Consider the following 12,125-nt stretch of genomic DNA (forward strand, 5'->3'; position numbering starts at 1 on the left):
ATATAAAAACCATTATTTCTCTAAAATGTAAAACTATCCAAAATAATTAAAAAATAGTTTTTTGTCTGTATTGTTTCATTATGATATAAATTCATTCATAATGAAAATTTTCCTTGCATTTTTAAACTGATTGAAGTTTCAAACAGCAAAAAACATTGACATTTAACGCAGCACCATCTATAACTGAATACAACAGCAATAACATTCGGATTCGAATAATATTATTCTGTGTGCATAATTCTATTATCAGCAATCAAAAATATTTTGTAACTGTACGAATAAACATAATCATATATATATATATATATTATTATAATATTTGTGAAGAATAGTTATATTTGTAATATGTGAAGTATCAATCAAATTGAAGGTTCATCGCGCGTAAAATCAAAGCGAAGTAATTATAATAAAAAATTGAATTCTCAATAAGAATTAAATAAGAAATTCAAGATGCCTTGCGAAATGATAACTTTACAACTTGGCCAATGCGGTAATCAAAGTAAGTAACTATGCGATTTATGTCTTTGTTAAAATGTTGTTCTCTGTTTTTCTTCTTATTAATTTGCAAATGTAACCAAATAACGTACTTTTAATTACGTATAATTTACTACTTCATTAATATTTTATTAAAATAATCTTTGTTTATCTTTAGTTTTCTACTAGAAATATAAAGATTGTAAAATTTATGTACTACGAAAGTAGGAAACCAAATTTCTGTTTTGAAAATATATTCATAAGATGTATTACGATACTACATTAGCAAAAAAATAAATAATAAAAGAATTTCAATTTTTAGTTGGATTTGAGTTTTGGAAAAAATTATGCGCTGAACATGGTATTAGTCCAGAAGGTATTTTAAAAGATTATGCAACAGAAGGTACAGACAGAAAAGATGTATTTTTTTATCAATCAGATGATGAACATTATATACCAAGAGCAGTATTATTAGATTTGGAACCCAGAGTAATTCATACAATTATGAATTCTCCCTACTCAAAGGTATTCACTACTATATTTTGTATAAATATTATAAGTATGTTTAACTTCATGAATTTATATGAATATATTCTTTATTAAAATACATTGTTATTATAAATATTATTTTCCACAAGTTATATAATCCAGAGAATATTTATTTATCAAAACATGGAGGTGGTGCTGGTAATAATTGGGCATCTGGTTATCATCAAGGAGAGAAACTTCAAGAAGAAATATTTGATATTTTAGACAGAGAAGCAGATGGAAGTGATAGTTTAGAGGTATGTGTAGTTATGTTATTTGAATTTATATCGTTAATATTGTAATCATTATGTTAATTTACAGGGGTTTGTTTTGTGTCATTCTATCGCAGGTGGTACTGGTTCAGGTATGGGTTCATTCATGCTTGAATCCCTCGCAGATAGGTTTCCAAAAAAATTACTTGAAACATATAGCGTTTTTCCAAACCAAGATGAGATAAGGTATGTATTATGCAATAAAACTATATTATAATAATTAAAACAATATTACGTTTTTAATATAAATAAATTAAAAAGAAAATTCTTTTCAGCGATGTAGTCGTACAGCCATACAATTCCTTATTAACTTTAAAAAGATTAACACAATGTGCTGATTGTGTTGTTGTTCTAGACAACACAGCACTTAATAGAATAGCATCAGATAGACTTCATATCCAAAATCCTAGTTTTACACAAATTAATAAACTTGTTTCTACAATAATGTCTGTTAGCACCACCACACTTCGGTAGTATATCATTTATATGTATTTTGCTTAAAAAATTAATGTAAAAGATTATAAAGATTTATTTATTTAATTCACATGTAATACTAGATATCCTTCTTATATGAACAATGACTTAGTTGGTTTAATTGCTCCATTAATTCCAACACCACGATTACATTTCCTCATGACTGGTTATACTCCTCTTACTACAGATCAAGAAGTAAGTATTCATTTTATGAAATATATAGAGCAATTTCGTTTCTTATTTCAAATTTAAAAATTTTTTAAAAATATACATATTTAATAAAATGTCCTGAAAATATTTTTGTTTAAATTAACTTGTCTCTTATAATTCACAGGGAGCATCTGTAAGAAAAACTTCTGTATTAGATGTAATGAGACGTTTGCTTCAGCCGAAAAATATGATGGTTTCTACAGCATTAGATAGAAATGCATCTCACTGTTATATATCTATCTTAAATATCATTCAAGTACGTTTCATTAAAAATATTAAGGGTGAAAATAAAAATAAAATCTTATAAATATGATGTTTTAGGGTGAAGTAGATCCAACCCAAGTTCATAAATCTTTACAAAGAATCAGAGAAAGAAAACTTGCGCAATTTATACCTTGGGGTCCTGCTAGTATACAAGTAGCCCTTTCAAGAAAATCACCATATATTCAAAGTACACATAGAGTATCTGGCTTAATGTTAGCCAATCATACTAACATATCATCAGTAAGTTGCAAAAATATCTTCATATTAAACGATACTAAATTATTTTAATTATTAAATTTAGTGCTTTCAGAATTACTTGATAATTATGTTAAATGTGTAATACATATGTATTTCAGTTATTTGATCGTGCCTTACAACAGTATGATAAATTACGAAAGCGAGAAGCATTTTTAGAACAATTTCGTAAGGAAAAAATGTTCGAAGATAATTTGGACGAATTGGATAATTCTAGAGAAGTCGTCGAATATTTGGTAAAGGAATATCAGGCAGCCACCCGAGTGGATTATTTATCATGGAATCCCAGCAAAGTAGAAACATAAAATATTCAATAATTTTAATAAGATTATCGTGCATATAAAGAAAAACTTAAGATCTGATTATTACTTGTTATTTTATATTTTACTTTATTATCATAGATGCTATTTTGAGCAGTATTAAAGTTGTTCTACGAAAATTAAGTTTCAATACTACACATATAGTGAACAGCAATTTTAGAATATTTTGGTACAATTTTTTATTTTAAATCCATTTCTATCTTCCGTACACAAAATGGAGGTAATGTAGCAATTGTAATGAATCCTGTATGACCAGGTAAAGAATGAGCATGCATTGCAGTAAGCAACTTTCTCTCTTCTTTCTCACATTCACTTTGTTGTGCCATATCTTTGTGTATATCCTAAAACATAGTTACCAAAAAAGGTCATATTAATATTTTCAAAACTGATATTTAATATCATTCTAAGTATAAAACATAAACTAAGTTTGTGCCATTTGAGTTATGATATTTATATATATATATATATATCTTTTTATAAGAATTGAACGAAAAATAATACTTAATGAAAAGAATCTTTCATTTTACAACACATATATTAATTCTATATATTGCATCTATTATATATACCTCATATTGCAGGTATTCTAAATTCAGTATAGAAAGATTTCTATATTGTACATGTACTTCTCTTTGTAAACATTCGTAGGTATTCAACTCAATGAATCCTTTTGATACTAATTTTGCACAAGTACGTTGAACCTGCTCAATACAAGGAGAAAAAGAACATAGTTTTCCACCTAAACATAAAATAATCAAAAAATCATTTCTTTGTCCTACTATGTTAATTACTAGTAATTTGTTTATGTAAGTTTGTAGTAACTGACAAACTTAAATAAAATTTTTCGCTAAAACAATTTGTACCTGATTTCTTTAAAGTAACTACTGCATGATCTATTGCTAACCATGGATGTGGCAGATCTAAAAAAATTGCATCTGCTTTTGTTTCTAATTCTTTTCCAAAACCTTCCATACAAACATCTTTATGACTTGAAGTTACAAATTTACTAAGTCCATGTCTTTCAAACTCTGCTTGAGCAATATTTACACGCTGCTCGTGAAAATCGAATGTATAAAGATGACCGTGAGGGCGAATTGCGCGAATAAGAGCATGGGAAAGAGATCCACTTCCAGTACCTAAAACAATAAGATAATAAAACTAAGAATGTGATAATTATATGAAGTAAATGTAACTTCAAAATGCATTAATAAGTAAAATTCCAATATAAAATATATTGATAAGTTAGTACTTTTAGAATCAAATCAAACAAATATTCTGAAAATAGTTAATAGTTGTTGAACCTGTTTCAATAACTATGTTTCCTGGTACTAAATCCAACAAGTGTATGATCAGACTTATGTCAGGGCTATATATAATTTGTGTCCTGTGAGGTACTGTCAATGTCCAAAGTTCTGGTGTTGGTTGTAAAACATATACCCATCCTTTTGAAAGTCTTTTCATGGTTCCATATTTGTGTCCCACAAGAGAAAATACTCTAAGTGCTCCATATTTTGTTTGAAAAACATTGTCAACCATTTCACCATTTTTATTGGGAATTTTCGCCTTTATTTCTAAAGAATGCATATTGTTATGTCCTAAGTATAAAATGACCACATCTCCTTCTTCAATGAATTCTTTTACTTCATTAAAACTCATTTTAATGAATACAAATTGGATTTATTCGTCAAATAATATTATAGTAATATTCATCTATTTTATATCATAACATTATTAATTTTACATCATAATTATTATTAATTTGTATAAATAACACTTTTCTTTATACGTTTTGTAACGTTGTTATTATCATATCACTTTATATCATTCACAATATTTTATAATATTTTGAATGTTAAATTCAACCTTCCACATTTAAGGTTATGTTTCGTAATACACGTGTTCAAAATTTAAATCTCAAACCTTTTAAATTACAGTTATGTTTCAAATTGTTGTACATACATATATATTACATAGGTTAATTGAAATAGGAACTCGTATGTGTATATGTACGCATTCTATCATTTTTTTGTCTACTATCAATGACAAAGAATTCACTTCATTATGTATAAATAAAATTAAAAATGAAACTCTAAAAAAATGTCTAGCCTATCTTCATATAATATATAAAACATATAATTTCCTTCGCTAATATAAAACATAATAGAAAGTAATTGCGTGGTACGTAATATAATTTTGTGTATTATCTAGAAACAAAACTGTATTATTTATTTCAAAAAATTTTTTTAAATGTAATAAATTCTAATTATGTCATAATATAATGCGAAACTAATGTTCATGATAATAATCTTCATTTTACATTATTTGTCTATATTTACTAAATAGTTAAAAGATTTTGATTTATCGACTTACAAAATGATACAAATAGTAAATTATAATAATTAAAAATATCTATTTGTGAAATGAATATAAAAAAGAAAATCAGTAAAAATGATGTTCAATTTCATAAAATGAAAACGTGACTTAATAAAAGCGACACATTTGCAGAGATCCGTGACCCATGAGGCCACTAACAGAGCTTCGAAAAAGTTTAAAAATAGTAAAATAGTTGGTAATGAAGTGCCGAATGGTTTATCTTGAATTGCAGCTCGAAAATTGTTTATACGTAAATTTCTGTTGTTAAAACAGAAACTGATTTCTTATATCTTAGTCACCATAATTTCGAAATATGGCTTCAAAAGTAACACTGTCCCAGGCCCTGGGTACAGATGGAAGTGATTTTAATCATAGACAAAAGATTGCTGGTCATTATCAAATCAGGTAATTAAGACATAACAAAAACGATATGTATATCAGCTATTTTCCTCTTTCTTTCATTAAGAATTTTTTGATATTCTACACGTATAATATGATTTCGAAAATTGAATAAAATAATAATTAAAAATAAATCATTCCTCGACTGTTATTTATTTATTATTAGAATTAAACGTGCATTCCTTTTAGCGCAACAAATAAATCAAGACTGAAATATTGCATATTTTTTCATTATCTTCTTTTCTTCGTTATGCTTGCCAAGCTATCAGCCGATATTTTAGACCATTTGGATATATTTATTTTGGAGATTGAAGAATTACAAGTACCTCAGGTATATGATCTTTAATATAAAACATTAAACTATTGAATTATAATATCTCTCTTTTCTTATAGCCTTTATGGTGGGAATATATTTGGTGTACAAGTTTGATGTTAAGTTTTCTTGCATTGTCTGCTATTAAAAGAAACAGAATTAAAACATTAAAACAGTACATGATAGGTATCATCCTATTAGGATATGGTCCATTACTTTATGCAGTTGTATATTATTTCAAGGATGTTTGGAAATATTTAACTGTTGGTAAAACAAATGAAATTCACTTTTGGCAGGTATTAATAAGTCATATATTATCTATTATTGGAAATTTTCATATAAAATATTTGTTAAATCTATAAAAATTAATTTCTAGGATCTACCATATGGATTATTATGGTATGCATTTATTCTCTTAGCATCTCAAGTTCATTCTTTTTCTTTGTTCTTTTCCTGGAATCTTATAGTAGCTTGGAAAACACGAGGAAGTAAAAAAGCTGACTAATTTAATAAGAAAATTCATTGAAATCTGGCATATCTGTGAACACTATTTGTAATATAGTAATATATTAGGCTGTCCCAAAAGTTTCTTCCATTTTATAAGAAAATAATAAATGCATAACATTTTTTATTTTATATTATTTTGTTCTATTATTATAAAATGGTTCATACATAATTCAATAAAATAATATAAAACAAAAAATGTGCATCAATTATTTCCTTATAAAACAAAAGAATCTTTTGGGACAAACTCATATATACTGTTAATAAAAATTAAAACTGTGAAAATATTGCTAATATGTAAATATGTATATATACATGTGTTCATGTACATTATATCATGTGTATTTTATGTATCTTAAATCACATATTTTGAAACATTTCATTTTGTTTTCTTATAAGCAATTTTAATAATGAATTGATGTTAAAAAAGAGATAATAATTAATGAATTGATATTAAAAAAAAAGAGTCGCAATTTCTATATTAAATACACAATTCATTATGTAATAAGAGTAAAATAAAATTTGAAATAAATTATTAACCTTTTTTTGTATTGTTTGCTACAACAAATACCTGAACTACCCAATACAAAAATTACATAAAAACTAATATTAACATAATTAGACATATACATTATGTTAATGTTAACTAAATCCATGCATAATGCATTTATATTTATACGTGTACATTACGTTATTAGGTATAATGGCGAGAATTATCGATCAAATGTATAATTGACTACTGGACCCTGCAAGGGAATACCTAGACCTAAGAAGAGGGTCCCGAAACAAGGGAATTTTCACATATATCTCGTGCAATTAGTCCATTAAGTTAGTTAAGTTTGTAAATAGTCGACTTTACGTCCTAGCAGTTACTTTAAATTTTGGCAGTCTAATGAGCAGAGAAGTTAGGATACCATTGGTGCTAACCTAGGCAAATTAAATCCTGAAATAACCACTGAATCCATAAATACCCTAGATCGTAAGACATCTTTACACACAGGGGGCCTATTGATCGTCTGTATAGAAGTTGCACACATATATGGATATTACACTTGTTCGTGATTCGTGAGGGACTTCATACCCTATGATCATTTCCATTCCGTTTGACACAGTTTTTTCGTTTCTTATCGCATTGTTCTAAGTCGTGCGGTGAGTTTCAATTATTATAATAGATAAAAATTAAAGTAGTTATTTTAATAAATTGATTTATAAAAAAAATAAATAAAAAGCCACAAATATATACATTACAATAAATGAATTCTGAACACAAATGGTATCCATTGTGATTATATAAATCAGATAATATTATAGTTAATTAAAAAATAATTCACATTTATTGATATATTATTGCTATTACTGTAATATCATTATATTGTGTCATATATTATTCACTTTCTACATTCTCCCTTTTTTTTTAACTTTTATCTATGTTAAATTTCATTTTCATTATGAAGTCTATCTTTAAATCATTCAGACAGATGAATGTTTTCTATGGAACAATATAGCAATTATTACCTTTCAGTATGACAAATTACAATAAATGAATTAATATTGTTAATAGATATAATGTTAACATTGCAATATTAATATTTATTAAAAATATAAACTACAAATGTATTTTACTATCTTGCTTATTAAGTTTATGATCTTATTAATGTATGTCTTATGTAATTTATTGTTTTATTTTCCAAAACTTAAATAACGGTGTTGGTAAGTTTAATATATTTTCACACAAGAGTTTTCCAGTAATGTTCTTTGTGTTCCTTTAAAATTTTATGTTTTTCAATTTCTATATAGTATATTGCTAGTTTTGATTATATTTAATTAGTCTAAGTTGAAATTATAAATTAGTATTAATTTTACTAATATATTAAGAAATTTTGTATACGTATGATTAGTAACCTACATTAAAAATTCCAATATTTGTTTTAAGTATTATAATTTATTTTACTTCTGTTATATTTTACCAATAAAGTATTAAGTAATCTGAAAATAAAATTCAAGATCTACATTAAGGTATATTATATAAAGATAATGTAAGAAAGTAATTTTCCTAATTCTAATAAATACTTCTTTCATTTAGAGAAAAACAGATATTAAGTTTAATTATTTTGACTATTTGATATTGTAAGATTTGTTTATAAACCCTAAGTTAATAAATACTTTGATGTACATATTATGAGATTACAATAAAAATGTATATACATATATGCATATGTATATGTTTTATATAATTTCACAGGGACATTCAACTTCAAAATGTTTTCTAATCATATGACAACAATTGTGCGGCTTGCTGCTCAACAGCAGCAGCAGCAACAAAAACGTGGTATGGCAACTCTTAAAGCAATTTCTATAAGATTGAAATCTGTAAAGAATATTCAAAAAATTACTCAATCAATGAAGATGGTATCAGCTGCTAAATATAATAGAGCAGAAAGAGACTTAAAACAAGCTAGACCTCTTGGGATTGGTACAAAAGCATTTTATGAACAAGCTGAAATTCAAGCACCACCAGATGATGAGAAAAAGCTTGTAGTAGCAATAACAAGTGATCGAGGATTATGTGGTGCTGTACACACTGGAGTTTCTCGTAACATTAGGGATGTCCTTTTAGCTGATCCCAAAGAATGTGAAAATACAAAGATTATATGTGTTGGTGAAAAATCTCGAGCGATTTTATCACGTTTGTTTGCTAACAATATATTGTTTGTTGCATCTGAAGTTGGTCGTAAACCACCCACATTTAATGATGCTGCCAAAGTAGCAATTGAAATTATGAATAGCGGGTATGCTAATTATTATATATTATTTTCAAATGTATAAGATTCTGTATACTTCTGTTTTATGTTAACATATGTGAATCAATATATTGATGTCTACAGGTACAGTTTTGGTTCTGGCCGCATTGTGTATAATCGATTCAAGTCTGTGGTATCATATGCTGTTGATCAGTTACCCCTTTTTGACAAAAATGCAGTAGTTAATGCACCAAAATTGTCAGTATATGATTCTCTGGATGAAAATGTAATTCAGAGCTATTTGGAATTTTCTCTAGCTTCTCTATTATTTTATTCTATGAAAGAAGGTGCCTGTAGTGAACAGTCAAGTCGTATGACTGCTATGGATAATGCTAGCAAAAATGCAGGGGAGATGATAGATAAATTAACTCTGACATTCAATCGTACTCGGCAAGCTGTAATTACTAGAGAACTAATTGAAATCATTTCTGGTGCTGCTGCTTTGGATTAAAGAAATATATAATGTGCATTAAAAAGGGAAAACATTATAGTGTTGGGAAGTAGATCACAAACGTATTGTCAATTGACATTTGAATGTGCCGTTTTCTGAAAAGCAAATTTCAATTCCGGACCTCTCGAAATTGCTAAAAATGATGATGTTTAAAAATACAATGTTTATAACCCAACATGAAAATAAACTGTTAAAAACTGTTCGCTGAAATATTTCATTTGTCACAATTAAAACTGCCAAATAAATAAGATAATTCTATTAATTTTTGTATTTATTAACGCAATAAAGTTATATCTATGCTAATAACACATATTACAAATATCAGATATTTATGTATACAATAGTATGCAATTATAATTTATTATCATTATTGCTATTTATTGTTAAATCATTTCTTTGTATATTCTATAAAAAATTTACTTTAATAATTTAAGTATATGAAATTTTTTTTGCATTTTGTAGGCTGTGATAAAAAAGAATTACCTATAATATGTATAAAATTTTAATTTAAATATAAAGTGCTTACGATTAAAATAAAAAAAAATAAAGAAAAATTTTGTTGAAAATCTATTATACCATAAATTTTTGTACTGATAACTAAATAAAATATTTATATTAATATTTCTAAAGTAGTTGTATGATTCGTTTTATTAATTCATAAATTATACTAAAAATATTTCTTAAATTTAAGCGAAATATAATGTATTAAGGAACATCGGTTATATATTTTATACTTTGAGGAACACCAGAGTTATTCCACGTGTATTTTCCTGCTATTTGTGAATGTAACCTCAATGTCATAACAAATATTAAATAATGGAAGGAAGTCGAAAATCTCGTGTTATTCTTGAAGAACATGGTATACCGAATGTAAGGTTCTACAATACACATATGTATATATATATATATATTTGTGATAATTCAAACTAACAATTATTAATAATAATTTTATCTTTTAGGCTTCTGAATATACTAATTATCAACCACAACTAGATTGGAACTTACATAATTTTAAAAAAGTATTTTTTATCCTGAACAAAAAATATATTAATTCTAATATTTATAAAATTATTACATATTATACTAATTTATATTTTTAGGAATTCAAAATACAAGTGATAAGAGAGTCTGAAGATGAACGAGAGTTAGAATTTGATTTAATAGGTTATCCTGTTGGGTTTGCTAATGCATTTCGTAGAGTTCTTTTAAGTGAAGTACCAACCATGGCTATAGAAAAGGTTTATATTGTAAATAACACAAGTTTAATTCAAGATGAAGTTCTAGCTCACAGGTTAGTTATTTATATTTGAAATGTATATTATTTTTTCATTCAAAAACTATAAATTTATATATATGTATGTTGATATTAAAGATTGGGTTTAGTACCACTTCGAGCTGATCCAAGATTATTTGAGTATCCTTCATCCACTATTAAAGATGAAGATGAAGTTAGTGATCAAGATACTCTAAGATATGAACTTAAAGTATCATGTACTTGGAATCCCCAAGCACCTAAAGATTCTCGAAGAACAAATGATATGTATAGAAATAGCAATGGTACTTAAATATTTAATATAGTTAAAAGAAAGTTATACAAATGTAAGAAGAAAAATAACTTTGTTTTTAGTGTATAGTAAAGATATTAAATGGGTTCCCATTGGACGTCAAGCAGAACTTTATCCTCGAGGAGCAGAGCAATTAGGTGTTCTAGAAGATGATATTTTAATATGTAAAATGCGCCCTGGTCAAGAAATTCATCTTTTTATGCATGCAGTGAAAGGAATTGGGAAAGATCATGCTAAATTTTCTCCTGTAGGTAGGTTGAATACTATTATTTAAGTTATTAAATTTTATAATATTAACGTAACTGAATTTATTTCAATAAGTTTTATTTGTAATACTTTCGAAATTATTTTTTATTTAGCTACTGCATCATATAGACTATTACCAGATATACAACTAGTAAAACCTGTCAGAGGAGAAATGGCGGATCGTTTAAAAAGTTGCTTTAGTATTGGTGTTATAGAAGTAATTGAAACTAAACCAGGTGATCCAGAATCACGTGAAGCGAAGGTTAAAAATCCTCGCTATGATAGCTGTTCTAGAAATGTATTTCAACATGAAGACCTCAAAGGATATGTACGGTTAAGTAGAGTACGAAATCATATTATTTGTAAGTTTAAATACTTTATTTAAAAAATTTGTCATTTAAAGATTATGCATATGTTGATATATTAATTATGTATATCTTTCTTTCTATAGTTACCATTGATTCAGTGGGAACATTACCACCATCTGTATTATTTGTAGAAGCAACTAAGATACTTAAGGGAAAGTGTAAAATGTTCTTGGAAGAACTGGACAACATTGAAAAATAGCCAGAAGTATTAAGATTTTAGTAATGACAATCAAAAATATTTTAACTTTTTGACTTCAGTTAATTCATTAAAATTCAATTTTATAAAAAAATGTAATGTACAATATATT

General features: G+C 26.3%; 5 protein-coding genes across 5 annotated transcripts; 4 read left to right on the forward strand and 1 right to left on the reverse strand.

The window, feature by feature from the left end:
• Positions 1–199: 199 nt before the first annotated feature.
• LOC139995403 (tubulin gamma-2 chain) lies at positions 200–3,084 on the forward strand. Its single transcript, XM_072018841.1, has 9 exons — positions 200–499; positions 797–999; positions 1,113–1,259; positions 1,324–1,460; positions 1,550–1,744; positions 1,832–1,943; positions 2,083–2,214; positions 2,280–2,462; positions 2,579–3,084. The coding sequence occupies exons 1-9, from the start codon at positions 451–453 to the stop codon at positions 2,780–2,782; spliced, it is 1,362 nt and encodes a 453-aa protein (XP_071874942.1). The 5' UTR covers positions 200–450; the 3' UTR covers positions 2,783–3,084.
• On the reverse strand, positions 2,977–4,533 carry Trmt61 (tRNA methyltransferase 61). Its single transcript, XM_072018851.1, has 4 exons — positions 4,099–4,533; positions 3,661–3,933; positions 3,367–3,536; positions 2,977–3,138 (listed from the first exon to the last, which is right to left on the reverse strand). The coding sequence occupies exons 1-4, from the start codon at positions 4,451–4,453 to the stop codon at positions 2,977–2,979; spliced, it is 960 nt and encodes a 319-aa protein (XP_071874952.1). The 5' UTR covers positions 4,454–4,533.
• A 739-nt stretch (positions 4,534–5,272) lies between these two features.
• Positions 5,273–6,518, forward strand: Jagn (jagunal). Its single transcript, XM_072019391.1, has 4 exons — positions 5,273–5,575; positions 5,759–5,900; positions 5,963–6,178; positions 6,259–6,518. Exons 1-4 carry the CDS (start codon positions 5,484–5,486, stop codon positions 6,385–6,387), a joined length of 579 nt encoding a protein of 192 aa, XP_071875492.1. The 5' UTR covers positions 5,273–5,483; the 3' UTR covers positions 6,388–6,518.
• An 873-nt stretch (positions 6,519–7,391) lies between these two features.
• On the forward strand, positions 7,392–9,848 carry Atpsyngamma (ATP synthase, gamma subunit). Its single transcript, XM_072019389.1, has 3 exons — positions 7,392–7,535; positions 8,629–9,175; positions 9,272–9,848. The coding sequence occupies exons 2-3, from the start codon at positions 8,646–8,648 to the stop codon at positions 9,636–9,638; spliced, it is 897 nt and encodes a 298-aa protein (XP_071875490.1). The 5' UTR covers positions 7,392–7,535; positions 8,629–8,645; the 3' UTR covers positions 9,639–9,848.
• Positions 9,849–10,355: 507 nt separating this feature from the next.
• Positions 10,356–12,062, forward strand: Polr1c (RNA polymerase I and III subunit C). The gene is made up of 7 exons (XM_072019388.1): positions 10,356–10,508; positions 10,598–10,657; positions 10,739–10,929; positions 11,011–11,195; positions 11,266–11,454; positions 11,563–11,811; positions 11,901–12,062. Exons 1-7 carry the CDS (start codon positions 10,455–10,457, stop codon positions 12,014–12,016), a joined length of 1,044 nt encoding a protein of 347 aa, XP_071875489.1. The 5' UTR covers positions 10,356–10,454; the 3' UTR covers positions 12,017–12,062.
• The last annotated feature ends 63 nt before the right edge of the window (positions 12,063–12,125 follow it).

This window comes from Bombus fervidus, chromosome 16 (genome assembly GCF_041682495.2).
Source record: "Bombus fervidus isolate BK054 chromosome 16, iyBomFerv1, whole genome shotgun sequence".
NCBI lineage: Eukaryota > Metazoa > Arthropoda > Insecta > Hymenoptera > Apidae > Bombus > Bombus fervidus.

Coding starts and splice junctions, on each gene's coding strand:
- Jagn (XM_072019391.1), top strand. CDS start 5,484: ATGGCTTCAAAAGTAACACTGTCCCAGGCCCTGGGTACAGATGGAAGT. Junction 5,576..5,758: donor GCTGGTCATTATCAAATCAG/GTAATTAAGACA, acceptor CATTCCTTTTAG/CGCAACAAATAAATCAAGAC. Junction 5,901..5,962: donor AAGAATTACAAGTACCTCAG/GTATATGATCTT, acceptor CTTTTCTTATAG/CCTTTATGGTGGGAATATAT.
- LOC139995403 (XM_072018841.1), top strand. CDS start 451: ATGCCTTGCGAAATGATAACTTTACAACTTGGCCAATGCGGTAATCAA. Junction 1,260..1,323: donor ATGGAAGTGATAGTTTAGAG/GTATGTGTAGTT, acceptor GTTAATTTACAG/GGGTTTGTTTTGTGTCATTC. Junction 1,461..1,549: donor CCAAACCAAGATGAGATAAG/GTATGTATTATG, acceptor AATTCTTTTCAG/CGATGTAGTCGTACAGCCAT.
- Atpsyngamma (XM_072019389.1), top strand. CDS start 8,646: ATGTTTTCTAATCATATGACAACAATTGTGCGGCTTGCTGCTCAACAG. Junction 9,176..9,271: donor ATTGAAATTATGAATAGCGG/GTATGCTAATTA, acceptor TGATGTCTACAG/GTACAGTTTTGGTTCTGGCC.
- Polr1c (XM_072019388.1), top strand. CDS start 10,455: ATGGAAGGAAGTCGAAAATCTCGTGTTATTCTTGAAGAACATGGTATA. Junction 10,509..10,597: donor AAGAACATGGTATACCGAAT/GTAAGGTTCTAC, acceptor TTTATCTTTTAG/GCTTCTGAATATACTAATTA. Junction 11,455..11,562: donor TGCTAAATTTTCTCCTGTAG/GTAGGTTGAATA, acceptor TTTTTTATTTAG/CTACTGCATCATATAGACTA.
- Trmt61 (XM_072018851.1), bottom strand. CDS start 4,453: ATGAGTTTTAATGAAGTAAAAGAATTCATTGAAGAAGGAGATGTGGTC. Junction 3,537..3,660: donor AGTTACTTTAAAGAAATCAG/GTACAAATTGTT, acceptor TTTTATGTTTAG/GTGGAAAACTATGTTCTTTT. Junction 3,139..3,366: donor TAGAATACCTGCAATATGAG/GTATATATAATA, acceptor ACTATGTTTTAG/GATATACACAAAGATATGGC.